A 27,187-nucleotide genomic window follows, 5' to 3' on the forward strand; every position below is an offset into this window, starting at 1 on the left:
AGTAAATTAAGTTTTTGTTTGCAAGAGCTATAGGCGTTTCTCATCCTTTCACTACGACTGCTAGCAACTGATGCTCAGCTGGTTGTCCTCTCCTACAGCTTATCTGGAACCTGCTTGAGGCATAGGATTAAAGGTACCATGGAGTGAAACTAGGAGTTGCAGGGAGTCCTGCACTAACTCAAATACACACATGCTCATCTCTCTTAAAGCCAAAACTTGCGGGGTTGTGCTACAATAATAATAATAATAATTTTACGAAAAATGCATTTGAATGGTTTGTAGGGTGCCAGACATACAGCTGTGTAAGTATACAGTACATAAAATAAAGACAGTACAGGCATTAATTCAGTGCTGAACTTTATGGTCACATTTTATTAAATGCTGGTTAACAGGGTATATACAATTTAGGGATCCACTTGGTGCTTCTGTGGGTCCATGATTTCTACTCTTCCTCATGGAGTTTCTGCTGTAGAAGAGAAAGTTCAGGCAGAAATAAATATAAGGAAGCAATTTCCTGAGGTGGAGGGGCATTAGAAAAGAAAACATGATTGCAATGATCAAGTTTCAGCCATGTCCATTATTATTTTGTTTTATAATAGTAATTCTTGAAATTAAGAGACATATGTTTTGGTGCTTTAAAGACAATATTTATTGAAATGCAGCTCTCCAACCCTCTATACTCACCTTGCCTCCCACATCCCTGCTTTTGGCTCTCAACTTGTTGACCTGCGACTCAGCAATATCTGCTCTTTCTTCAGCCTCATCCAATTCATGCTGAACTTTACGGAACTTGGAGAGGTTTGAATTGGATTGTTCTTCCTATACATGCAAAAAGACAAAGGTTGAATAGTTTTAGAATAGTTCCCAAAATAGTTCTAGAAAGAAGAAACAGAACAATGAAAAAGAAGAATAGAAGAAAGAAGAAAAATCAGATTCAATTTGTAGCTCATAAATGCACTCACAGCTTCTTCTGCCTGTCGCTTGTAAGCCTTTACTTTGAGCTGCAGCTTGTCCACAAGGTCTTGTAGGCGTACCATATTCTTCTTGTCTTCCTCAGTCTGAATGGGAGTAAGAGGTAGATATTTCACTGTGTTATCTATATCTGTTACAGCAAGAAGCCTGATATTTATGATTCTCACATAGCTGTAAATCTGATAAGACAATATGTGCATATATATTGTATATATATATATATGTTTTGCCTTCTCAGCATTTGAATTATGACTGCAGCTTGAATGCTTGATGCAAGTAGCAGATTTATTATCTGACAATATTTATAGACATGGCAACATTTGGCATATATAAGATTGCCACCTGCTCTGTATTTTACTGGCCTGTATGATAAAAATTGTGCTTGATATCAATGTTAATAGCAAAAAGAATAAAAATATAGGAAGACTGGTATTTTTTACAGAAAAGGTGGCAACCCTAGGCCAATAAATCAATTTTTTAACTTGGAGGCACCCATTTTTTCTTATACCTGGTAGGTTAACTCCTTAATGCGCCTCTCATACTTTCTCATGTTCTTAATAGACTCAGCATTTCGCTTCTGCTCGTTTTCCAATTCACTGTCCAGTTCTCGGACTCGACTCTCCAGCTTCTGCAGTTGTTTCTTCCCACCTTTCATGGCAATTTGCTCAGCTTCATCAAGCCGCTGCTGGAGGTCTTTGATGGTCTGCTCCATGTTCTTCTTCATCCTTTCCAGGTGGGCACTTGTGTCCTGCTCCTTCTTCAACTCTTCGGCCATCATTGCAGCCTATGGAGATTCAGAATTACAAGTGAGACAAATACCAATAAAAAACTTTCAGAAAGTCAGATGATTTCAGATTCATAAGCATTACATACATCAGTGATTGCCTTCTTGGCCTTCTCCTCTGCATTACGACATTCCTGAACAGCTTCTTCCACTTCTGCCTGCAGCTGAGCCAAATCTGACTCTGTCTTCTTCTTTTGATTAATAAGACTTGTGTTCTAGGAAACACAGAAACCCAAGTAAAAACATGCAGCGGTACTAGCTGATATACTGTACATAAAACAGATAAGCAATTGACAGTATAAATAAAGAGAAATTAGAAATATGTCCAAATATTGTGAGAAGAGCCTTTTTACGTTTTGTGAGATAATGATATGAAATTGTATGATCTTGTGTGTAGCCTTCTAATTCTATTATTTCATTCTGTTTCCCTTGTGAGTTCATTGATTAACTGTTTCTTATCATGTTATTGTAAAACACTGTATAACTTGCTATATAAATTATGGATGCACTGAAACCAAGATTCGGTTCGGGATTTGCCCAAGATTCAGCCTTTTGCAGCAGGATTTAGATTTGGTCGAATCCATGCCTCTGGCCGAACCAAATCCTTTAAATCATGTGATTTTTTGTCACATCAACACAGAAGTTGAATATTTTTCACCTTGCATGTGCAAATAAGGAATCAGATTCGGTTCGGTATTTGACCGAATCTTTCACAAAGGATTCAGGGTTCGGCCGGATCCTAAAATAGTGGATTCAGGGCATCCCTTATATATTTCCCTGAGGAAGAGCACAGTTGGTGCTCGAAACGTTGGATCTCTTTGCTTAAATAAACTTACTATATTTTTGCCAAGTCCTGGTGAGTGCAGCTCTTTTTTCTTGCTTTATATATATATATATATATATATATATATATATAAATGATGACTTATTTATAGAAAATCATTAACCCACATAATGAACAATTATATAGCGGGAAGATAAATGACATTAACAAAAATCATCTTAAAATGTAAAAATAAAAATGAGAATTAATGTTGTTATTAAAAAAATACAAACAAGGATGAATAAAGCTGAAAAACAGTAAGGAAATAAGATCACTTCTGACCTGGGAGTGAAGGAGTTGAACTCTTTCACTGGTTTCAATCAGCTCTTGCTCAGCAAGTTTGCGTGATCTCTCTGTCTGTTCCAATATAGAGCGCAGCTCCTCCAGCTCAGCTTGAAGCAACATGTTCCTTCTCTCCACAATTGCAGTGTTTTCTTTGAGATCATCATTGGCTCTCATAGTATCATCAAGCTGCATCTGAGTGTCCTGGAAATGGAATATATAGGGCAGTCAATAAAGCCAAATAATTCTAGTAAAAACTCATGTTATAATTCCTGTCTTCTAAACAGATAATCTTGGAGGTACCTTTATATTAAATATGTACACCTATAACTCCAACAGAAACTTCTTACCTTAAGACTTCCGTGTGCTGCCTTCAGATGTTTGTGAGCCTCAGAAGCTGAGCGGTTGGCCTGGCTTAGCTGGATCTCCATCTCATTGAGATCACCTTCCATCTTCTTTTTAACTCTTAGGGCCTCATTACGACTCCTGATCTCAGCCTCTAACTGGGTTTGAAGTGCATCCACCAAGCGCTGATTATTTCTCTTTACTTGCTCCATCTCCTCATCTTTCTCTGCTAATTTGCGATCAATCTCTGACTTCAACTGGTTGAACTCAAGCTGGGCACGTAGAATCTTACCCTCTTCATGCTCTAGAGAAGCCTAGTAACAAGTAGAAAAATTATTATGCACTTACATTTATTCTAGGGCTGGGAAAATGCAGAAGAATGTAGTGTTGGAGCTCTAGGAACCTTTGCCAAAAAAGACAAGCTTCTTTTCTAACCCTATGTTTCTATCAGAAAATAGCATGATGAGATATTGAATAACTGAAAATTATAGCACAAACAAAAAAAAAAGGAGGAAGAAATTAAAAATGTTATTTATATTTTTGTTCTTCTTTGTTTACATGTTTATTAGTGTGCAGTATGCATGTATACACATAACTCTATATATATGCCAGGCACTGCAAAGTGATTTTTTTTTATATCATATTAGTGTATTTAATATGTTATGCATATTGCATACACATATTCTGAAACATAAATGTTTTGCAGAATTTAGCTCCTAACAATGTCTTAACACAAAACCTTTCTTACCTCAGCTTCTTCCAGTGCAGTCTGTAACTCCATTTTCTCTTGCTCCAGCTGCTTGCGAATCTTCTCTAGCTCATGGATACTCTTGCCCCCCTCTCCTAGCTGCTCTGTGAGGTCTGATATCTCCTCTGTGAAAAACATACTACACATTAGTAGTGCGTAGTATACCTTTGCACCTATTAATCCTGATTTGGGCACAAGGTACAGCATACAGTATTATAGGCATAAGGGAACCATTTAACACTTGCTATTGAACAGGTATTAACCATAGTGTTTCAGGGTATCCCTTGTGGGCACCAGCATGCTATAAATTTGCATCACCATTTTACTGAATTGCCTACAAATCCAGAGAATGTTATTTACTACATGCCTGAGTGACACACATATAGATGGATATAATTTGCAAAAATTCCGTCTTTATTGGTACATCTAGTGGCAGATGCAAAATTATGTAAGGGATGCAATAATTGAAAAATGCTGCATTGGGGGCCTGCTCTTATTAGATGCCAAGCTTGGCACAGAAGAAGCAATGTTTTAGTGTACTCCTGAACAAAGCACAATTTCTCCTTTCCTAGTGCATTTGCTCTGGATAGTCACTCAGGTTGATCATTGTGTAAATAGTGGATCTGTCATTTCTCATTAAGTGACTAATCTGCTTGTGGTTTAGTGAGGATATCCACAAATAATACAATGATGGACAGGGTTGGGTAGCTGCTGTATGGGTAATGTGAAATAACAGTCAGTAAAAATAATGACAGAAAGACTGCCTAAGAACTCAATTTTTCTATTATGTTGTTATGATTTCTCCACTTACCTTGTAGGTTTTTGTTTTCCCTCTTAAATGTCTCCAGGTGTTCAAGAGACTCCTCATAGGCATTCTTTAGCTTGAAGAGCTCGGTGCTCAGGGAGCGAGCGTCTTTCTGTGAGGATTCCAGCTCTGTTTGTGACTCTTCAAACTTTTGCTTCCATTCAGCGAGAACCTGCAAGGTGCATAAGCAAACAGTTTAAATATCAGCTTGACTCTCTCTTTAATTTCTACCTTCAGTAAACACTTTTCACCTTATCAAAATTCCTCTGTTTCTTGTCTAGAGCAGCAGCAGCAGCATTTGACCTCTCTAGGTCCACCATTAGATCTTCGATTTCATTCTGCAAACGATGCTTGGTCTTTTCCAATGATGAGCATTTGGCATTTACAGCCTCCACTGCTTCCTCTGCTTCCTGCAGTCTTTGAGCCAACTTCTTTCTGTCAGAAATAAGGGGAGATTAAGAGTGGTCAGGGGAAACACATTCTAGAATATATAGGAACAACAAACTAAAACTGAACAAAAATCAAACATAAAACATCAAATAAACATAAAAAACAAATGGCTTGTTAAAAAATTATTCCTTTTTATTCTCATGCGAACACTATTGCTTATTCTTCAAATGTAGTCACCCACCTTAGAAGCATAGGGCGAAGCACAGCCTTCTAACAAACAAGCTTTATGCTCGTCTTATACAACAACAGAAAACATAATCCAAGCAAAAAGCTTGCCTGTTGAAAGGAATTGAACAGATAGGGTATGCATGGGGCACCTGGGCAGAAACATGTTAGGATAGGGAGGGATCACCAAAGCAAGGCAGGACAAAGAAAGGCATTACTTGGGGGGTACAAAAATAATATGTGCCAGGGAGGTAACAAAGCCTCTAAGCAAACAGATGAGTAAAGAAGCAGTGATGACTCTGCTAAATTGAAAGCAAGACATGCAGTGTTGCTCACTTGGCCTCTTCTAGCTCCTCTGTTCTTTGGATGGCGTCAGTCTCATACTTGGTCCTCCACTGAGCTACCTCCGCATTGGCCTTGGACAATATTCTTTGCAACTCTGCCTTGGCTTCTTGCTCTTCTTCATACTGTTCCCTCAAAAGGTCACAGTCATGGCGGGCTGATTGCAGTCCATGGGCCAAGGCATTTTTAGCCTAGCAAAAATAAAAAAGACATAAAAAAGAAATGATAGTCAGTCAAGAAAATAAAAATCAAAAGGACAAAATGCTGACAAATACTGCATAAGAAAATAAACAATTTTATGATATAGATTTTTTTTTTATGACTGATTATCCTTATTCTATTATTTTAATGTTAGACCAGAACACTAATCAACAGAAATCAATCCAGCAAATTATACAGTACTTAGCAGAGCATCACTGTTAGATCATCACAAATGTGTATTTAAATTTATTGTGATATTACCTTGCTTTCCTCTTCCAGCTGTCGCTTTAGGTCTTCTAACTGCTGGGAGTAGGTTTGTTTGCCACGTGTCATCTGTGATACTAGTGCTTCCTTCTCATCTAGTCTTCGGTTCAGCTCCCCATTCTCTGTTTGCAGCTTTGCCTTCTGGGAAGATATGTCATTCAGAGTCCTCTGAGCCTCTTCATACTTGGAACGATTTTCATTCATCTGGTCTTCTAATGTGCGACACATCTTCTCAAGGTTAGCCTGAAAATGAAGCACAAAAAATAATTAGTGGAAATGTGAGAAAGTTATTAGATCACAAACACTGGTAACAAGTGCAGAAAGAGAGAAGACAGGACCAATAATACATACAGAATGAAACCATGCTTACCAAGGATCCTGTAAAAGTTAATAAAGTTACAGTTGAAAGCTGGATTCACTTTTTAGTTTAAATAAATCTCACCTTGGATTTAACAATCTGTTCCATATTGGATGCCACATCATCAAGCTCCAGTTTGAATTCACTCTTCTCTTTCTCAAGTTTCTGTTTAACCCTCTGCAAATTGTCTATTTGCTCACTCAGTTCTGCCACAGAGTCTGCATGCTTCTTCCTTAGTGCAGCAGCAGTAGCCTCAGATTGCAATGTGGACTCCTCAAGGTCTCTTCTGAGTTTCAGGAACTCTGCCTCCCTCTTCTTGTTTAACTCCATCTGCACTGAGGTGGCCCCTCCAGCTTCCTCCAACCGTTCACTGATTTCCTCTAGTTCCCGAGACAGATCAGAGCGAAGTTTTTCCACTTTGGCTCGAGCTGTTCTTTCTGCTTCTAGTTCTTCTTCTAACTCTTCAATGCGGGCCTTGAGAAAGAAGACAAGAAGATATAAACTATTTACAGGAGATATAAATGATTTACAACAGCATATGGTTTATAATCATAGTTACATAGTTACATAGTTACATAGTTACATAGGGTTGAAAAAAGACCATTGTCCATCAAGTTCAACCCATCCGAGTAAACCCAGCACACAACCTATACTAACCAATCTATACACTCACATACATAAAGTATATATATACAACCAGTAATACTAACTGTAGATATTAGTATCACAATAGCCTTGGATATTCTGCTTGTTCAAGAACTCATCCAGGCCCCTCTTAAAGGCATTAACAGAGTCTGCCATTACCACATCACTAGGAAGGGCATTCCACAGCCTCACTGCCCTCACCGTGAAAAACCACCTACGCTGCTTCAAATGGAAGCTCCGTTCCTCTAATCTATAGGGGTGACCTCTGGTGCGTTGATTGTTTTTATGGGAAAAAAGAACATCCCCCAACTGCCTATAATCCCCTCTAATGTACTTGTACAGAGTAATCATGTCCCCTCGCAAGCGCCTCTTTTCCAGAGAAAACAACCCCAACCTCGACAGTCTAACCTCGATAATGTATAAGGAGTATTAAGATAAGCATTTGTTTAAAATAGTAGGTAGTATTATGGAAATGTACCTGGTGCTCTTTCATCTTTTTCTGTAGTTGCATACCCATCATCTGTTCATCTTCAATCTTGCTGTTAAGCTGACTGATCTCAAACTCTTTTCTGCAAAAATAAACCAGAAACAATGATTAAATGGGGCAGTATACCCTATTTTCAACTTTAGTTCTATGAAGCAGGATTTAATTTTTGCTTTTAGTTTAAATTAATAAATATCTATACTTTTAGTTATATTTGAACTAAGTAGAAAAACTGGAAGGAAAGTCACACTGTACTTCCTGTTCTTGGGCTGGTAACAAATTAGTAGGCCCAATGAGAAGCCCACCATAAAATGACCTGCTTCTTATTTCAAAGTCTAACAAGGATTTGTATAGCAAATACAAATGTGTGGCATAAAATATCACATAAGCATACTCACTTTTTTGCCTTCTCTTCTAGTTGCTGCTTGTCGTTCTCCAGATCCATAACATTTTCTTGTGTCAGTTTGAGATCACCTTCTAGCTTTCTCTTGGCTCTCTCCATATCCATTCTAAGTTTCTTCTCTTGCTCCAGGGATCCTTCTAACTGTAAAGACATAGTGATTAGTTGCTTGAAAAAAAAATCACATGAAAAATATACACTTCTACTGTTACTTACATCATCCACTTGTTGCTCGAGTTTGGATTTGGCTTTAGTTAAGGAGTTGACTTTGTCTTCCTCAGCTTGTAGGTCATCTAGTGTTTGCTGGTGGGCTTCCTGGAGGGCTTTCTTCTCCTTAGTCAGTTTAGCAATAATCTCATCTAAACCGGCCATCTCTTCAGTTAGATTTTTGACCTATTAAAAAAACAAAACTATGTTCAATACCGGATTTCATTTGGGCAGGCAAAAGACACAGCATCTCTAAGCAAACAATGTTTACACACTGACTCATTCTTATCTCATTATTACACAGCAGCTCAAATAAAATATGCCATGTATTAGACTGAACACATTTCCACAACTAAGTAGGCAAATCTGGAACGTTCTTATAGCAGTGTACCACACCTTGCATACTAACTATGGACCAACCCGCAGACCGTGTCAATACCCCACTATATTGAGACCTACTTACCATATGTTAACATTGTGGCAAAAAACAATGCTGGAACATAAACTATTACAACAAATATCACCACTGGTGCTAATTTGGGAAACCTAAATTTCCGCATCAGGCTGGACTATACCAATATCCCTTCAGCAAGCTATTCAAACTATCTAAACTATTTCATCCATGGACCAGAAAGTTAAAAATGTTCTAGGAGCAAAATTCAGACCCAAAAACATTGGACTTTGGATTTAGTTACCGACAAATAAGATATTTTGCTTTCTCCATTTTTCCACAAGGTCTAGAAATAGACCCAGTTTCAGCACTTTGTAGAATGGGCTACAAACAAAGAGGCCTTACCTCCAAATGGTACTCTCTGCTTAATTTAATAAATTCAAGTACACATCCCCATTCTTATATGAGAAATTGGGAAAAAGATCTTCAATGCATCAAACTACCTAGATGGCAAAGAATGTGGGAAATGCTGATAAAAGTCCCATCTGTGTTACCATCAAGCAGTGTTGGACTGGCCCACAGGGATACCAGGAAAACTCCCAGTGGGTCCTCCTGCTTCTAACCATTTGGTCTAATTTGTGGTCATTTCCTATTTCTCTATGGGAACAAAGCAACTAAATATAAAGGAGAATAGATTATAGTATGTAAAGATTAAAAACTAGGAAAATATAGAGTGAGAAGTCCAATATAGTGTCAATCACAGTGTGGTACACAATTACAGAAAACTAGTTACATAATATATATATATATATATTGTTATAATATATATAACAATAATGTATATTCCCTAACAGTACTTGGTTTTCCTTAAGCAGGTAAAATGATACTTTTTACTTCATATACAATTATGAACCTAATCTGACACTGCTTCAATATGATACAGATTATGCATATGTAATTTTTGAAAATTGTTCAATAAAAATATAATTAAAAAAAACATAAACTATGGGCAAGAATTGTGATCTGATACATAAAGTTCATAGTAAACCACAAGAGCACACCTTATTTTCTGTAGCATGTTTTTCTTTTTCAACTTTGGCCAGAGTCAGCTCAAGGTCATCGATATCTTTCTTTAGCTCAGAACACTCATCCTCCAGCTTTCTCTTTTTTGCTGTGAGTTCTGCATTCATCTCCTCCTCATCCTCTAGTCTCTCTGTCTGCTCCTTTAACTTTGCCTCCAGTTGGATTTTATTTTTGATAAGTTGTTCGCACCTCTCTTCCGCATCATTCAGGTTGTCTGATTCCTGTATGAAAGGTTATGATGAATGTATAGCTAAAACAGATCTCTATTAGTGAGACCATGTATGATTCATTTTTCTTGATATTGTATACCTAATTTAAATGAGTGAAGTATTAAATTATATTTTGTATTCTATATTCTAATATCATTGTGTCAATTAGATTTAGACTCACAGCCTGGACTTGCAGCTGAAGATCATTCTTCTCCTGCAGCAGTGACACCATCTTTTCTTCTAGCTCCTTACGTCTTGTCTCAGACTTCTCTAGAGCTTCCTTCAGCCTTTGGAACTCCTCCTTCATGTTTGCCATCTCCTTTTCAGTCTCCGCTGTCTTCAGCAAAGGTTTAATTTTAAAGTAAAGTTTCATCCATGGCCAGTTTTTGACACCCATGAAAGCACGGATGTTCCATTGAATAACCAGTAGGGCATCTCTGCAGAGTTACATAGTTACATAGTTACATAGGGTTGAAAAAAGACCAGAGTCCATCAAGTTCAACCCATCCAAGTAAACCCAGCACACACAACCCACACCTACCAATCTATACTCTCACATACATAAACTATATATACAACCAATTATTTGAGTCATAAAGGAATACTTACAAAAACATATTTTTTCTTGGACCATAACACAAACGAAGTTAAACTTGTGGAAAATCTACTGCATATACAACCTATGGATAACATTAAATAATCTTTTTGATCTCATGATGGAGCCTGAAACTCACCTGCGTTCCAAAATTTTCTTAAACTCTCTTCTCATTAGCAGTCCTCGGGACTGTGCCTGGATTCGAGTAATAATCCTTGAAAGACGCTCATCTCTCATTTCTTCTAGTAAACCCAGCAAACCAGCCTTGAAGAATACCTGTAAGGGGATAAAAAAGAATGGTTAACTATATTTCAAGAAGGGTGGATCTGTACAGCTGACATAAGGAAACACTAGCTTACCTTGGTATGTCCAAATTTGTACTGAGTATGGTCAATATCAAGTGAACCCAGGAGCTTCTCTGAACCCTTTCTGCTGTCTATAAACTGCCCTTCAGGGATGGCTGCAGGGTTCAGTATTCGGTATCTTAAGAGAAAACCACATCCAAAAATTATGTCAGCTCACCATTTAAATCATCTGCTTTATCCATGCTGCAGCCTAAGAAACTGTATATAAAGAATATATACCGCTGCCTGAAGTCTCCATACAGGATACGGTTGGGAAATCCCTTTCTGCAGATTCTAATACCTTCCAGGACACCATTACAACGCAACTGGTGCATCACTAGAGGATTGTCCATCTCTCCTGCAATAAAGTCACGAATATGCTTAATCAATTAACAAGAGAAAGAGAACAATATGGGGATGAATATGGTAAAATATTTGCTATAATTTGCTTTAATGTCAATTATTTTAAGGTTTTTATTTACAACCAGAGATGGAATGCTTCAACCTGATGAACCTAATGAAATTTTAGACTTCATTAAAATATGACAACAAAATGTTTTCTGTCTATGCTATAATAATTTTACCTGGAGCCTTGCGTTCATTGGGGATGATACAACGCACAAAGTGTGGGTGGGTGGTTCTCAGATTTGTCATTAGCTTGTTAAGATTCTCCTGTAAGAAAATGCACTTGATGAACCAATGCCCCCCATGCACCTGCAACTTTAGCTACTATGTCCATGTAAGCAATGTGGTGTAATTGACAAGTATAAAAAGACACATAAAATACAAAGACACACCCAGAAAGAAATATCAAAATGTGCGCTGTAATTGCAAAAATATTTTACATGTAGTACAAATCCCTTACCCTGTGTAGAGCAGATACTGTCTGGAAAGAAGAACCCTTTTTCTTTGCTCCTTTGCCTTTTCCACCAGTATCTTTAGAAGTAAAATGGCAGATACAATGATTAGAATCTCTTAAAAGACAAGTACAGCTTCACTGCAATTCTCATCTAAGAATGTTTTACCTGAATCAGCACCAGCATAGTTAGCAAACAGAACTGCCAAGAGCTTGAGGGAGGACTTCTGGTACAGCCCAACAACTGTCTCATTCAGGGGATCCTTGTTCTTCTCCAGCCAGCCAGAGATGTTATAGTCCACGGTGCCAGCATAGTGTACAAGAGCAAAGTGAGCCTCAGGCTTCCCCTTGATGTTTCTGGGCTTTTGGAAGTTGTTTGACTTGCCCAGATGATTGTCATATAGTTTAGCCTTGAAGGTCGTATCACTGGCTTTGGGAAACATGCACTCTTCTTCCAGGATGGACATGATGCCCATAGGCTGTAAAGTAAGCAATTTTTAACACGCACGATATAAAGGCTCATATACAAAAAAACTATTAACCTGTACCTAAAATTGTCATAAAGAAGCATACTGAAAGTAAGCAAAACTAGAATAAAAAGAAAATGCAGCCAGGATAACTAATTTCTTTACCCAAAAGTATTTAACACTGCACATGGAAGACAGTTTACATTTGTATCTCTTTGGGGAAAATTACCTTTTCTATAAGATCAATGCAGGCCTGCAAGTCCATCCCAAAGTCTATGAACTCCCATTCAATTCCTTCTTTCTTGTACTCTTCCTGCTCCAGCACGAACATGTGATGATTGAAGAACTGCTGCAGTTTCTCGTTGGTGAAATTAATACAGAGCTGCTCAAAGCTGTTAAACTGAATGGGATGAGCATATAATTAAAATCAAGGAATGAAAAAAGAGATATTTTAAGCCAAGGGGTACTAAGAAAACAGAAAAAGTAAATTTCTGACATGTGATCAATTACTCAACATATATGTATATATTCACAAAAATGCCATATTATTGTTGTGTATCTTTGAGATAAATGCAAATGTAATATTTCAGTTTACAAAAAATGAAATTATGTTTTCTATCACTTTTATTATTACCCAAAAGGCACAGTTCTGTGCCGTGCCTCATGCTTACATCAAAGATCTCGAAGCCTGCAATATCCAGTACTCCTATGAAGTACTGTCTGGGCTGCTTGGTCTCTAGAGTGGCGTTGATTCTCACAACCATCCACAAGAACATCTTCTCATACACTGACTTGGCCAGTGCACCAATAGAGTAATTGACCTAAAACGTGCAAGAATGGACAAGATAAAGGGCTTACAAAATAGATAAAGAAAAAGCAAAGGAACTCATGGAATGGCAATAGCAAAAGGTCTTACAAAAACTACAACAAGCAGTATATATAATAAGTAATAAGCAGAATGATAGGTGTAAATGAAGGTAAAGAGACAGCAAACTAACATTTCTAACATATTACACAGTGCTTACCTGCTGGACATTTTGTCCCTTGGTCACATACTCATTTCCAACCTTGACGCGTGGGTGGCACAAGCCCTTAAGCAAGTCAGCAGAGTTCAATCCCATTAAATAGGCAGCTTTGTCAGCCTCTGAGAAAGACACGGGGGTAGATATAGCATTAACTATGTAGCTAAATTTGCAATATATTTAATAAGACTGTTTGGGAGAAAGGTTATTGTGTTAAATATGGTGGTTTTTTTTTTATAAACTTCTTCAGTGTATTTTGAATGAAGACTCATGCACTTATTTATTACTTGGGTTGCCTAGCTGGTAAAACACCAGCCAAGGCTGGGGCCAGTATAGCCTTAAGTTTACCCTCTGGCCTCCCCCGACATCCCTGTTTATAACAATGGGGAAATTTGCACCTAGGCAGTTACCCATAGCAGCCAAACAGTGATAAGTTTTGTTCAGCCATCTGCAGGAAGGAATTTTATGGTTGCTATGGGTTACTGCAGGGGTACACATTTGTTCTGGTGTTAGTAAATCAGTCCCATGGTCTATCTCTTTTGCCAAACCTTATGGCTATGTCACATGTGGAAAAGATTCATTTTTTATTTCAATATCTGCAGTTGGTTGAAAAATACTAATCACTGATTAGTTGCTATGGGTCACTGCATATAATGTTGTTCCTTCCATTATAAAATATTAAATGTAAAAATGTAAAACTCCTGTCAAAATGTTAAATGTCTACTTTATATGTATTATCGGCTTAGCACTGGGTGGAGTATAGAGAAAGGTTGTGAACACATTAAGGGGAACAGAGGAGGAGGAGCAAGAGAGTGTGGAAAGAATGGCCAGGCATAAAGCTAAGTTCTACCCTACACTCTGGCATCCCTAACATAATTGTGTACTATTGTGGTACACAATTATAGAAAACTAGATACATAATATATATTACTTAACAATAATGTATATTCCCTAACAGTATTAGGTTTTTTTCAAGCAGGTAAAATGATGCTTTTTATATAATGTTATATATAACAGAGAATAGCCCATTCTCTAATACATATACTAGAAAAGGGGATTTCATCTTACCTTCAGTGCCATCGGGTTCAGCTTGCTCCTCACGCTGCTTCTGCTTGAACCTCATGTTTCCAGAGTGCATGATGGCTCCAGTCAGTTTGTACACTCCAACTTTCTCATCAGCAGTGAAACCCAGCACATCAAATGCATTCTGAGGGCATGAAGACAAAAAGGAAAGATGTAAACCACAGACAAATAAATGCAGCAATGGGATGTGGATGTATTTTGTAATTATTTTTTCTGCTAAATTAGGTTTTCTATAAAAGTGAAACTATTGTAAAACAAATATTTAATATAAGCTTCATCTCATGAATATCTCAAGACATTTTTTATATATCAGTTTGTGTTATGTATATATCAGTTAAACATTCTTTAACATTTTTTAAATAATCAAGTTACTCTTCACTTTCCCTCTCTCTTCAATGTGTCTCTGTACATGCAGCCTTTGTGCTGGAGTCATTTTTTGAAAGATACTTCTAACTGTCTATTATAAAAACCCTGAATGTAGCAAGGTTTCTGAGTGATTGTTTCAAAAATGCTACTGATTCTGAACCTTTTATTAAATATTTTCACAATAGTACCGTTTTAATTACTATTTTGATAGTTCACCCTGTAGCTTATAATACATTTTTGTTTTCATGATAGTACCCCTTTAAGATTTTATAGGCCCTATTTATAAATGACTTAAATAAATTTCATGGGTTTTTGTTTTTATCATTTCAGCTATTTTCTGTGTAACAAATTGTGAATTCCCCCCCCCCCCAAGTTTTAAAGAATACATTTACCAAATTCATAGAAATGGTATAGCACACTTACATTTCTCTAATATTATATCAATATAGTGCCCATTTTTATTTCACTTTCCAATGAGACTGAGAGAACTTTGAACATTGAATGTTCATAACTGAACATTTCTGGATTGTAGGTGCTAATGATCAGGACCCTTCTGTATCTCTCATTATTTGTATGTAATCTATATGTGTGATGTATACAGCCTGATATTAAATATATATAATATTGAATATGTTGGTGCTTTTATATATATGTTAATAATAATACTCTCCACCCAAACCCCTAAAAATATCTACATTCCTCTTTTATGATCACTTATAAATAGGCAGCAAGGTAGCCTAGAGTGGAATTGTTCACAATGAAAAATCTAACTGATAAAACACAAAGATATCTAGTAAGGAGAATTCATTTTCTTACATCTGTTGCCATCAGTTCATCAGAATCATCAATGGAGGCGACTGTGACTTCTCCTTGGGAGATGTAGGAATAGTCATAGGGATTGTTGGTCACTAGCAACATGTCTGCAAGGAGAGACATGAGGATTCATCAGTCTAACAGGTGCCATGAAGAAATACCTATCTAAATCTGTGTTGGACATTCTGTGTGCAGCATATATTTCTACAAGCAATTACTGGAAAAAATTTAAACAGCATATGGATAGATAGTAGAGTCAGTCAATTACAGAACTTAAAGCCATACCCCCCATATGTAAGTGTAAAGGCACTAAGTTTGCCCAGAAGCAGTAACCCATAGCAACCAATAAGATGTTTGCTTTTAAACAGGTGACCAGTAAATGCTACCTGCTGATTGGTTGCTATGGATTACCATACCTCCCAACATTCAAAATATGGAAAGAAGGACAAAAAAAATGTTTTGACCACACCCATTTTTGCGACTATACCCCCTAAATACCACTCCCATTTTACTAAATTTGGCAGGTTATTTAAAGTCTGGGGGTTTTGGGGTCGTTTTATGTGTTATTACAGGTTTGCTAATGCAGGTGAAATTGCCCTTTGAAAAGCTGCAAGTCTCAGTTCCCCCAAGAGACCTGTTGAGTTTATTAGTTACAATTTTATCTCAGTGCCGGTGTTGCTTGTTAAGTTTCTGGTCTCTCTGCCAAAAGCTACTTTTTAATTACATTTGTATCTTTTTTAGCCTTTAGTGCAGGAGATCAAAGGGAAATGAGGGACTTTTCAGGAAGGATCCGGGACTGCGGTCTGAGCTGTTAAAAGAGGCACTGTCCCATGAAAATTGGGACAGTTGGGAGGTATGGGTTACTGCTTCTGGGCCTAGTGCCTTTTATTACATAACCCCATTTTGTAACATAAGGCGATTAATAGCCTGTCAATTGTATTGTCTATTGATCTCTGTGAAACATGAAAACTATTTCTAGCCAACCACAAATAACTCCTACCTCTTGCACATGTCTATCATTATTTGTATATATTTTTTTCTTGCAAGATGTTCCTATCTTTTATATGTATTTCCAAGTTTCAGAAGCACCATTTGCAAGTAGCTTACTGCTTATATGAAAGCATTTTAATATTACATGTTTTCTGATGCCCTGAGCAGCAATATATAGTCTAAAGAATTTCCATGGCATATCCTATGCTGCCTTGTTGTTTTAGTTTTACTGAAACAAAAAAATCCATAAAACTATCAACTGGCTGTCAGAAAACGCACCCAAAAGCTCTGGCTTTTTATTGGATAGAATCTGATAGAAGATGTGATAGTCTCTCTCAGACTTCAGCTGGAAGATAACTCTGGATTTTTCCAGGAGATCTACAAAAGAAATAAAGAGAGAGATTAAGTGATTGGAGGAGAGACAAGGGGAACAGCAGGGGTAGAAAAAGGAAGAAGATAGTATAGAAGTAACTTTACTCACAGGTTTCTATATCAGCAGATGCCAACTTCCCAGAGGCACCAAAGTGAATTCTGATAAATTTACCCTGAGCAGAGGATAGAGAGAGAGAAAGGAGTTTGACAGAGAGATAGATATTACAGAAAGGAAAAGTTAGAGAATCCACTAAAATGATATGAGCAAGGTAAGGATGAAAAATAACAGGAAATAGAATAAGCAACAAATTATATTTACTATACAGAACAAGAGATAGAGTTATGCCACATTATGCAACAATCCCAAGATAACAGATACATTACTTTCCCTTAGGAATGTACAAAAACCCAGATTCAGTTTTTGCAGGAATGCAAGCTAAATTTAAAGCTAAAACTCTAAATAACTAAACACAAGTCTAGGAGGAGAAACTTTTAATCTAGTGAAACTGCCAGATTTTCAGGATGATGAGAAATAACTGAATTCATGAGATTTCAGATATCCAGTATGGGATTTTAATATATAATGTAAAGTGGACAAATCCAAAGGCTTTGGATCTAGGTAAATAGAAGTTGAACTGCCAAAGTCATATAACTTGAAAGCTTTGGTTGACTATGATGCAATTTTGATATTTTAATTTTAATTTTAACATGAAAAATAGGGTTTCGATTTTGTTTGTTATTAAGAAAAATCTTTTGTTCAAGATTCCACAGGTGGTGCAGTTCTTAAAAATAGGAGGAGGCATTTAAACTTACAAAACGTGAGGAGTTGTCATTCCTGACGGTCTTGGCATTACCAAAAGCCTCCAGAGCAGGGTTGGCCTGGATGATTTGATCTTCCAGAGTTCCCTAGAATGAAACACAGTATATAACATTAGAACCGTATAATCAATCTTGCTGACATTCCTGTCTAACATCAGCAGGGGCATACCTATAGAGGAAGCAGACCCCACGGTTGCCCGGGGGACGATGCTCCACAAAAATCCACCCTCCCCAGCCAGTTTTTTTTACTGAATATGTAAAATAAGCCTCCCCCCCACCTGCCCACATGCACGCTGTGGGTGGGGAGGGGGCTGTGCTGCAAACAGACGGGAAGCAGGTTGTGCTTGCTGGGCCCCTCCAGAGATTTTCTTTGCAGGGGGGCCCGGCAACAGCTTGTTACGCCACTAAACATCAGTGATGGTATACTTTAGAGTATTGGGCTGACTCCCCCAGAAAGACTGGTGCAGTGGGTGGTTGCCCAGCCTGAATGCCAGTTTGGGTAAGATTCTGGGATAAAAAATTTGGGCTCTAATAGATACTTCTTGAGGTCCAACCTGATAGTCCCTTTGGGTGAGACTTGGGGGTAAACATTGATTTATTGCCTTTGTTTTGTATATCTATAACATGGGTGCTGAACAAATATTGGACTCCAAATAGTGGCTTTAAGAAACAAAAGCCCAAAAAACACTTTAACGGGCCAGATGGGCCATGCCTCCCTGTGCTTTTAAATTCTTAATCTGCCTCTTTCCTAAAGCTGCTTCATTCACTGTCTTTTCACCAGCTTATTGTTTCTTTTGAAGTCCAAACTTTAGTTTCTTCAGTACTCCTCTCACCTTGTTGGCATTTGCTTGTTCTTTTTTGCCTCCAACAGATGCAATACTTGCAAAGTACTGGATGACACGCTTTGTGTTCACAGTCTTCCCAGCACCAGATTCTCCACTATAGTAGAAAGATTAGATTCAGGTAGAAAGTTTTAAAGAGGAGTAGAGGATAAATAGACAGTTGGAAGAGGGTCAACTTACGTGATAAGAATGGACTGATTCTCACGATCTGCAAGACCAAAGTAGAGGTTAGTAGAAGGTTTAGTCAGCAGTAAAAGGGACATTAAACATTAAAATGTTCATATTGATTTGTGCGGTAATCATGCTTGCTTACATTTTAGGGCTTTATGGCCAGGTCAGAACCATAAACACATCAGTGACATGTTCTACTGGCATTGGCAAAAGTGGCTTGTTAATGTAGTAATCGCCCTGATGGCCTGGATCCTATCAATGTGATCTGATTGTTTGGCTCAAGGGCCGAACAATAGGATCAATATGATATAGCCAAACTTGACCGATATCGTAAAAGGCTGCGGATATCGGTCAACTCTATTGTTTCTACCTCCATATCTGACGATTCAGCCCTGAACGTCAGTGATGATAAAAAAAATTGCTACGTGTATGGCCACCTTAAGCTGTCAAAATGAAGAATCTCTAGCCCCATTACAAATCATAGCCATACTGTAGACAGATCCTAATTGTTTAGCACTACAAGAGCAATAAAACCAAATATTTGATCTCTACAGGATGCTAAAACAATTCAGACAACTAAAACATGGCTGTTTAATTGGAAGCTCTATGTAAGTTTTCTTCTTCTATACACAGAAAAACTGACCTGTCAGCATGTACTGATATGCATTATCAGAGATAGAGAAGATGTGTGGTGGGGCTTCACTCCTTTTCTTCCCACGGTAAGCAGTCACAACCTCTGAATTATACACAGGAAGCCACTTGTAGGGATTTACGGTCACACAGAAGAGACCAGAATATGTCTATAAAAGTAAAAAGTACATTAATGAAAAACAGGGAAGTCAGTCTGGAAGGAGAGACCTTGGTGAGGCAGAGAATCAGTGGGACTAACAGATTTTCATAATTAAATAGAAATAACAAAATTCATGGCACATATCTGGGAAAACAGTGACATTTTTGATATCCAGTATAGGATATTTGTATGGGAAAATTTTACAAACTACATAATGAATGCCTATAATTGTAGAGAAGTTATGCTTGACTAGGATACATAAGATACTTCTGCAAGTAGTGGCTCAACAAACATACAATATAAAAGAGTCAAACAAAATTGGCCATGTAGATGATCATAAGGAGAACCCTGTGCAATAGGGCTTGTATACTTACGTAGATCATCCAGGCTGCATAACGCTCTTTGAGGTTGTACAGTACAGCTGGCTCGTGCAGAAAGGTCAACATCGCCATGTCCTCAATCTTATCGAACTTGGGAGGATTTTGCTGGTGAACATCAGAGTCTTTAACTGTGATTGTCTGGAACCAAAAACAGATGACAGCAAATAAGAGACTGAGGGAAATAAGTCATTAATATAAAAAGTCAAGTATGCTACAGACCACTAATGCAGCAACAATGCCTTAAAAAATAGGTGATCCCATCTACAATATGCAGTGTAGTTTTGGTCTCCAGTGCTTACAAAAGAAATCGAGAAAGCCCAAATAAAGACCCACTAAGCTGATAAAGCACATGGAAGGTCACAGGAATATAGGAAGGCCGGTCAAATTGCAATTGTTTATATTGGAGAAGAGACACTTAGGGGCACATTTACTAACCCATGAACGGGCCGAATGCGTCCGATTGCGTTTTTTCGTAATGATCAGTATTTTGCGATTTTTCGGAAAATTTCGCGACTTTTTCGTAGCCATTCCGAAAGTTGAGCAAAATCTGGCGATTTTTTCGTAGCGTTAAAACTTGCGCGAAAAGCCGCGCCTTTTAAGTTTTAACGCTACGAAAAAAATAGCCAGATTTTGCGCAACTTTCGGAATGGCTACGAAAAACTCGCGTTTTTTCGTGCAAGTCGTATTGGTAACGAAAAACTCGCGTTTTTTCGCGCAAATCGTATTGGTAACGAAAAAGTCGCGACAATTTCCGAAAAGTCGTAAAGGCGCCGAAAAAAATCGCAACAAATACGAAAAAGTCGCAAAATGTTCGTTTTCCAATCGGAATTTTTCCAATTCGGATTCGGATTCATGGGTTAGTAAATGTGCCCCTTAGGGTAGTAGCACACTGGGAGATTAGTCGCTCGCGATAAATTTTTACTGCCATGGGCGAATAATCTTCCTGATATGCCATCCCACCGGCAAGAATGTAAATCGCCAGTGGGATGGCATACACATCACCTCGGTTTCCCTAAGTCGCCAGAAGCTTCCTTGCGAGGCAACTTTGGGCGACCGAAGCAAAGCGTATGCTATCCCACCAGCGATTTACATTCTTGCCGGTGGGATGGCATATCAGGGAGATTAGTCGCCTGAGGTAGTGAAGATTTATCACGGGCGACTAATCTCCCTGTGTGCCGCTGCCCTTTAAGGGTGGTAAGATAACCATGTATAAATATGCAAGGAGACTCATACCATAAACTCTGTTGCTTTATCCACCAGTAGTTCCTTCCAGTGGTAATAAGGGCATTTACTCAGATCAGAAAAAGAAAACTTATCTATCTCGTTATACTTATACTTATGTGAAAAGGGTTTTTTACAATGAAAGCTGTGAAGTTGTGGAATTCTCTCCCGCAAAGTTAACGTACTGAATGATATATTGTTTCAAGAGAGGGTTGGATGCCCTTATAACAAATTAGAAAATACAAAGCTACTGAAATTAACTGAATAAATCCAGAGATTGGTCTGATTGTCCTCTTGGGGAAGGAAATTTTATTTTACCTCTGAGGCAAATTGGAGAAGCTTTTTATGTTTGTTTTTTCTTACCTCTGAATCAGCTACCAGTTGGGGAGGTTTTATTTAAACAAAAAGGATAAGCTTGATGGGCTTGTATCTTTTTTCACCTTCACATACTATGTTACTATTTTGGGGGAGGAGTTAAGAAATCTATGGAACTTTTAAAAAACCCTGGGGTGTCTTATTCCATATTCTTATCTGTGACATGACATGCTCATACAATGACCATTACACTTATAAATGTAATACCTTGCCATCTTGAGTTTCAGCTGTCACTTTGCCCCCTTCACGACTAATAATTTTTGCTTTCACATATTCTTGTTGGGGTTCAGGCACAAAGCACTCAGTCTTGATATCAAAAACCCGGGTCTGAGCCTCCAGACGTTCTTTGTCTGATTTTCTGAGGAAGGGGGCTGCAGCCCCAAAGTCTGCCATCAGGGCATCACCCATTGTGGAGCCTGCAGAATACAGATGTAGGACTGAAAATTAGGATATAACAAAAAAAATCACTAAGGATAGGTGCAATAAGTTGCTTTCCTTACCTTGTGTTCAGCAAAAGGACCAGAGACAAGTTCTGCATAGAAAGAAATGGATATTGGAGTAAATAATAGGATGTGGAAGTAAGAAAATTGTCGGTAGAAAATGAGCAGCAAAAAAATTTCCAAGAAAGGTGCTTCACCACAACTGGGAAAATTACAGTAACCAGCTGGGAGATAGCAGGATGGACATACAGATCTTAAAGGAGAACGAAAGGTAAAAACTAAGTAAGCTTTATCAGAAAGGTCTATGTAAATACAGCCATAAGCACTCACAGAAAAGCTTCACTGAATCCTGCATCAAAAGAAACACAGGATTTCTTGTCACCTTTTTTGTAAACATGTTTCTCTCAGAAAAATTCCCGGAGCCAGAGTCTGCGCAGCTTTCTCCTCTCTTCCCTCTCCTGCTCCCCCTTCCATAAGAATTCATAAAACTCACTCCACCCCACCCTTAGGAATGTGTAATCTGAGCTAAAAATGGCTAAAGCTGCAGCAGAAAGCTATGAAGACCAAGCTAAAATGGCAGCTGCAATCTTAAACAGAGAAAGCTTTTAGGGCTCTTTACTCAGGTATGATAAAGCTTTCTGCAGAATAAACATAGTGTTCTAGGTGGCACTAATGTGGTGAATCTATAGACTGTAAAATGCCAAAATGACTTTTATTCTCCTTTAAAAATGTATATACAGGCCACATAAATACACATGCATAGAATTTTATATACTGCCCACAAATTCACCATTATAAAGAAGTCCTAATTACAGAGACACTTTATTCTAACAATCTGTTATACAAGTCCTATTACAGAGGTAACCCAATTATACAGACATAATAATACATTATTTACTTTGGTCATTTATTAAAAGTCTACCATTACTATGACATTCAAAGATGTCCACTAATAAGCATGGCAACCCTTCACTCACAAGAAAGGATAATTACCACTGATCTGCATCTAAAATCAGCAACATAATAGACCTATGCAGAGACTGGACAAAGTCCAGGAAAAGAGGACAGTGATAAAGGAAGGAACTAAAGAGATAACAGCATGGTGCTACAGGGGCAGACAGTAGATAACTGATATTTATAGAATTGGGAAGCAGAGGGCGGGGGCATGGGGGTATGTGCAAGATAGAGAGAGTGGATGGTAAGTGGTAAAAATTAGCGACACTATGTTTTAAGCAAAGTAAATTCTTTTGGGGTTGTAAACTAACTTTTAAAAATCCTATGAAAAGGTATTATGACAATAGGGATGTCGAGCCTGCAGTCCTTCCAGCATTCCATGGGAGAAATGTTAGTTCAGTAATGAGAACCAAAGGACTGCAGTTTGGAAGACCATTTGGAGTTTGGAGACAATTTTATAACAATACAGCAAAAGCTAAAGGGTATTCTATTGATTTATTTGGCAGGTTGTGCTTGTCAGTAGAGTGTGCCATTACACCGCCTGTAAAATCAACAAATGCATGTAATATGCTTCCAGTTTGACCAATATGGAATTGCACAGCCCCCTTCTAGTTATTAGTACACACCAGTGTGTCTAGTTATACAGGCAAATTACACAGGTCTTTTTTTTATGTATGCGGCGCAGTTGCATAGACTAGAGATTCTGCTACAAAGACACCCATATAACAAAGATACATATATGTATTTTCCCCTTTCACATCCCCACAATAGGACACATATTGCAATACTCTGTCAGCTTGTTACATCAATGCTTCATCTCACAGGCAATTTTTACAAACATCTCACAAGCAACCCCCCCTACCAACCTTCCATTAAACAGACTAGTTATTAGAGACCAAGGCACCCCATTATAACTATGCTACCTGTCATTTAGACATGCCACCACACAGACAGAATTTATAGCCACTACAGCATACTTACCCTAGTTACAGTGATTATTTATTGGACAGTCATGCTATAGAACCAGCACCTCTACCATGGTAATATCTCATTCCATAACAGAAATACCAATTATACTGACATCCCATTAAAAAATAAACCAGAAAGAGAAATATCCCATTAAGCTTTTTCTGACAACCAATAACACATATGGACAAGAATAAAAACTCTTTAGATGTTCACACAACCTACAGCAAAATCACTCCTAAATGAGAACTCGTTCCATGATATACGAACTGCACAGACATCTCATTAGAGTGATATTCAGTGACACATGCAACAAGGAAGCTCTTAATGAGAATCGTTTCAATAAGATTTTTTGTGTATACTGGAAAAGGTTTGTTGACAATGGACTGGCAAAAAAGTGCTGGCATCTTTCACCCAATGAAAGGGAGATAAACACTTATACAGTGAAAAGAATAACAGATAGTGCAGGGTTGGATCATGACTACATGCCTGTGTATTCCTTTGCACACCTTACATCTTGCCATCTACTATGTCAATGGAAATAAAAAGTGAAAACTGAAACATATCCTCATTATAAATAAGTCATGCATTGGCTTTTTTTCCTTAGACAGCAAGGTGATAGAGCACTTTATGTATGCAAACAACGGTCTATCTTTCCTTACTGCATTTATCGATACTAAATTTAAGATATTCAGACCTTTGACCAACTCTCTCATTTTTTATAAATTGAAAATCCTTACTTACATTTTGTTTTCTGTGTGTTTTATTTCAAAACACCAAATTTAAAATAATAATGATACATTAATAGATGCTGTAGAAGCACCATTTTCAGCAGTAACAGCATGAAGTTTTTTGTCTGTACTGTTCAGTAGTGATTTTGGCCCATTCTTCCAAGCAAATTTGCTAAGGACTGTTCAGAATTGTTGGGTGATCGAATAGTGCCAAAGATTCTCCATAACATATTGCAATGGTAGCATCATGTTGTGGATTGGAAATCTTGTTAATATAGAAGAAAGAATGGATGGTGCAAATACAGGGAAAACTGGAAAAGAACCCTGGAAAAGAGCCTGCTTAAAAATCTGAAGTTCATCCTTCAATATGACAAAGCCAAGATGGCTTATTTTTCAAAGGTGGGTAAGGTGCAAAGTGCAAAAACAGGCAGAAAGCACTATGTTTTTGCTTACAATGCATTTGGACCCCAGAAATTGCATCTCTAGAACAGAATACAATAAATGACACCTGTCTCTGTATGCCTATTGCTTCTGCCAGCTTGTACTAACCTATGGGTAGGTGCAAGTGCTTAGTGTTTGTGACCCTTAGAGGAGCAACTTTGACACTTAATCCATCAGCAATTGCATCGACCCATAATAAATGAGCACTTTGATTACAATCCAATTGAGAATCTGTGGCACTGTTTTGAAATTGAGGTGCACAAGAGTTATTTGACTAACTTTAATAACCTGGACAAATCTGATGCATACTTACCCCATGAGACCATTATTGCTACAAAAGCTGGTTGTACAATATATTAACACATAGCGATTCAATACTTACACAAAATACAGATTGTGTACCAAATGATTACCAACATGCTGTCATAATTGTGTTTTATAGATCTGACTTGCTTTGATTTGCTCATTACTCTCATTCTGACCTCCCTCGGGCTCTCTCTGTGTACTTTATCATGTGCCTCTGAGTGACTTGACCCTACTGAATAATTCATGCACATTCTGGTTTAGGCTCACATTAATATCTACCTTTGTCTTTTTCATCATAATGGGCAGTTGCTCAGGTAGCTAAAGTGCCATATAACTAAACAATTGCACTTACAGATGGAGCAGAAGCATAAGGTGGCGATTAAGGTGTTAGGTAGTACAATACTGGAGTAATTTTTTGTCACAAAATTGGGGTTTAGTAGCAGTGGTTAAGTAAAATACATTAGCAACTTGCATATGCATTAAAAATGTAAATAATAAAATGTAGCGTTTAGAAATAAATACAGTGGCATTGCATAGAAATTGCTAGATTGCTAGCCTTTGTGACTGGGCTAAACCCAAGGTGAAGTATAAATGCTCCTCACAGACTCCTCAGTAAACTCACCAGCTGCAGCCTCTTCCCTCTGCTTTGGTGACAGTATTGCCTAGCCCCTCTTTTGTTCTTTTATACTCTTAGCTCTCTACCTTATTAGGAACATGTTCTTTGTCCAATTCTATTGTGAGCGATCCCCCTCCCCACCCCAAATCTATTATCTTCCCATTCACCTAGAGCACATTGTCTCTGCCTATGGGGGGGGGGGGGGGGGAGTTTGTGCGAGCATGTGTGTAACACAACCCCTGAATGACACAGGGCAGATTGTGTGGAGCTGACAGAGACACAAAAAAGCAGGTTTCCCATGTAAGGAGAGGTAGGGGCCTCTTAAAAATTCACACCATTCCCTCCCCCTCTGTTCCTTGGACCCTATGCCCTTTACAAGAGCTGGATTTAGGATGCACTTGTACACATTCCTGAGCACAGGACAATAGGCATAGTAAGAGTGAGGCACTATTTCAGGGAACGGGATGGCCTTGAGCTGTCCACATACAGTGGAGAGGGGCTCAGCCTTCACTATGGTCTTTCCTCACATCCTTTTGTTTCAGAAAGTTATTTTTAAGAAGCAGCTGATGAGGATTCTCACCCCTTTAACTCATTCCCCTCTGTTGTCTGGGAGACACAATAGCTCTTTATTTAGCAAGCAGAGTCTGTAAAGTAATATTATGCAGCAGGGGTAACTACATATGGAGGTACCTGAGAAGCTGCTATTTGAGACTATTGTAGATGATATAAAGTGGAAAATACATTTTTTGGTACATGGCTATTGCAAAAAAACCCCCACTTATGTTGCCAGTAGCACCCTTCTCTGCATTTTCTGATATTTATTTTTCTTTCTGTCACAATTTATTTGTCTATAGTGCTGTCACTCTCCATTGTGATAGTAGCTTATATGAAAAATGCACTTTGAAACTATTATTATATTAATCACACATTGCATTCATGTATGCATATCAGTATAAAAGTGTTTTTATTTCTTGTGGTGATTCAGTTAGTTTCAGTGCTTTTGGCTATATATGTGTATTGTCTGCAAATAGTATGCAGTATTTATAGTACCAATATGAAGCAATACTTTAAATGCTATAATAAATTAATAAAATATACACAATTACAAAAATGTGTGGTATTTAGCATGCATAGTGGTGCATTTTGTTCAATTTGGATGGAAAACAGCTAAGTGAGGGTCCACTTTTACACACTGGAACTGTGGGGGGAAAAACAGTGCATTGTTGAACAGAACATGCACCCATGCACCTTGACAGTTTGCACCCTAAA

General features: G+C 37.9%; 1 protein-coding gene and 1 non-coding gene across 3 annotated transcripts; both read right to left on the reverse strand.

The window, feature by feature from the left end:
• Positions 1–344: 344 nt before the first annotated feature.
• Positions 345–25,999, reverse strand: myh6 (myosin, heavy chain 6, cardiac muscle, alpha). Of its 2 annotated transcripts, none has more exons than XM_002939016.3 (39): positions 25,925–25,999; positions 21,965–21,996; positions 21,672–21,880; positions 19,863–20,006; positions 19,342–19,498; positions 18,708–18,735; positions 18,519–18,624; positions 17,680–17,772; positions 16,976–17,039; positions 16,774–16,872; positions 15,508–15,611; positions 14,311–14,449; positions 13,246–13,364; positions 12,892–13,041; positions 12,450–12,620; positions 11,923–12,232; positions 11,763–11,833; positions 11,482–11,569; positions 11,138–11,255; positions 10,913–11,036; positions 10,693–10,829; positions 10,140–10,395; positions 9,728–9,970; positions 8,285–8,461; positions 8,067–8,212; positions 7,663–7,753; positions 6,624–7,013; positions 6,179–6,424; positions 5,711–5,907; positions 5,011–5,194; positions 4,766–4,931; positions 3,955–4,079; positions 3,212–3,520; positions 2,862–3,065; positions 1,846–1,971; positions 1,481–1,756; positions 963–1,058; positions 685–819; positions 345–466 (listed from the first exon to the last, which is right to left on the reverse strand). In XM_002939016.3, the coding sequence occupies exons 3-39, from the start codon at positions 21,870–21,872 to the stop codon at positions 443–445; spliced, it is 5,814 nt and encodes a 1,937-aa protein (XP_002939062.2). In that variant the 5' UTR covers positions 21,873–21,880; positions 21,965–21,996; positions 25,925–25,999; the 3' UTR covers positions 345–442. The 2 variants fall into 2 exon arrangements, with proteins under 2 accessions (XP_002939062.2, XP_031747025.1); XM_031891165.1 differs by having other exon boundaries at positions 353–463.
• Positions 5,417–5,497, reverse strand: mir208 (microRNA mir-208). Its single transcript, NR_049695.1, has one exon. It is a non-coding gene; the product is annotated as a microRNA mir-208 (primary transcript).
• Positions 26,000–27,187: the final 1,188 nt, after the last annotated feature.

This window comes from Xenopus tropicalis, chromosome 1 (assembly GCF_000004195.4).
Source record: "Xenopus tropicalis strain Nigerian chromosome 1, UCB_Xtro_10.0, whole genome shotgun sequence".
NCBI classification, from domain to species: domain Eukaryota; kingdom Metazoa; phylum Chordata; class Amphibia; order Anura; family Pipidae; genus Xenopus; species Xenopus tropicalis.

Excerpts from the sequence above, each read along its gene's own strand:
- myh6 (XM_002939016.3), bottom strand. The coding sequence starts at position 21,872 with ATGGGTGATGCCCTGATGGCAGACTTTGGGGCTGCAGCCCCCTTCCTC. Across the intron at positions 18,625-18,707 it reads AATCAGTCCATTCTTATCAC|TGGAGAATCTGGTGCTGGGA; the intron begins GTAAGTTGACCC and ends TTTCTACTATAG. Across the intron at positions 467-684 it reads GCAGGGATGTGGGAGGCAAG|CAGAAACTCCATGAGGAAGA; the intron begins GTGAGTATAGAG and ends TCTCTTCTACAG.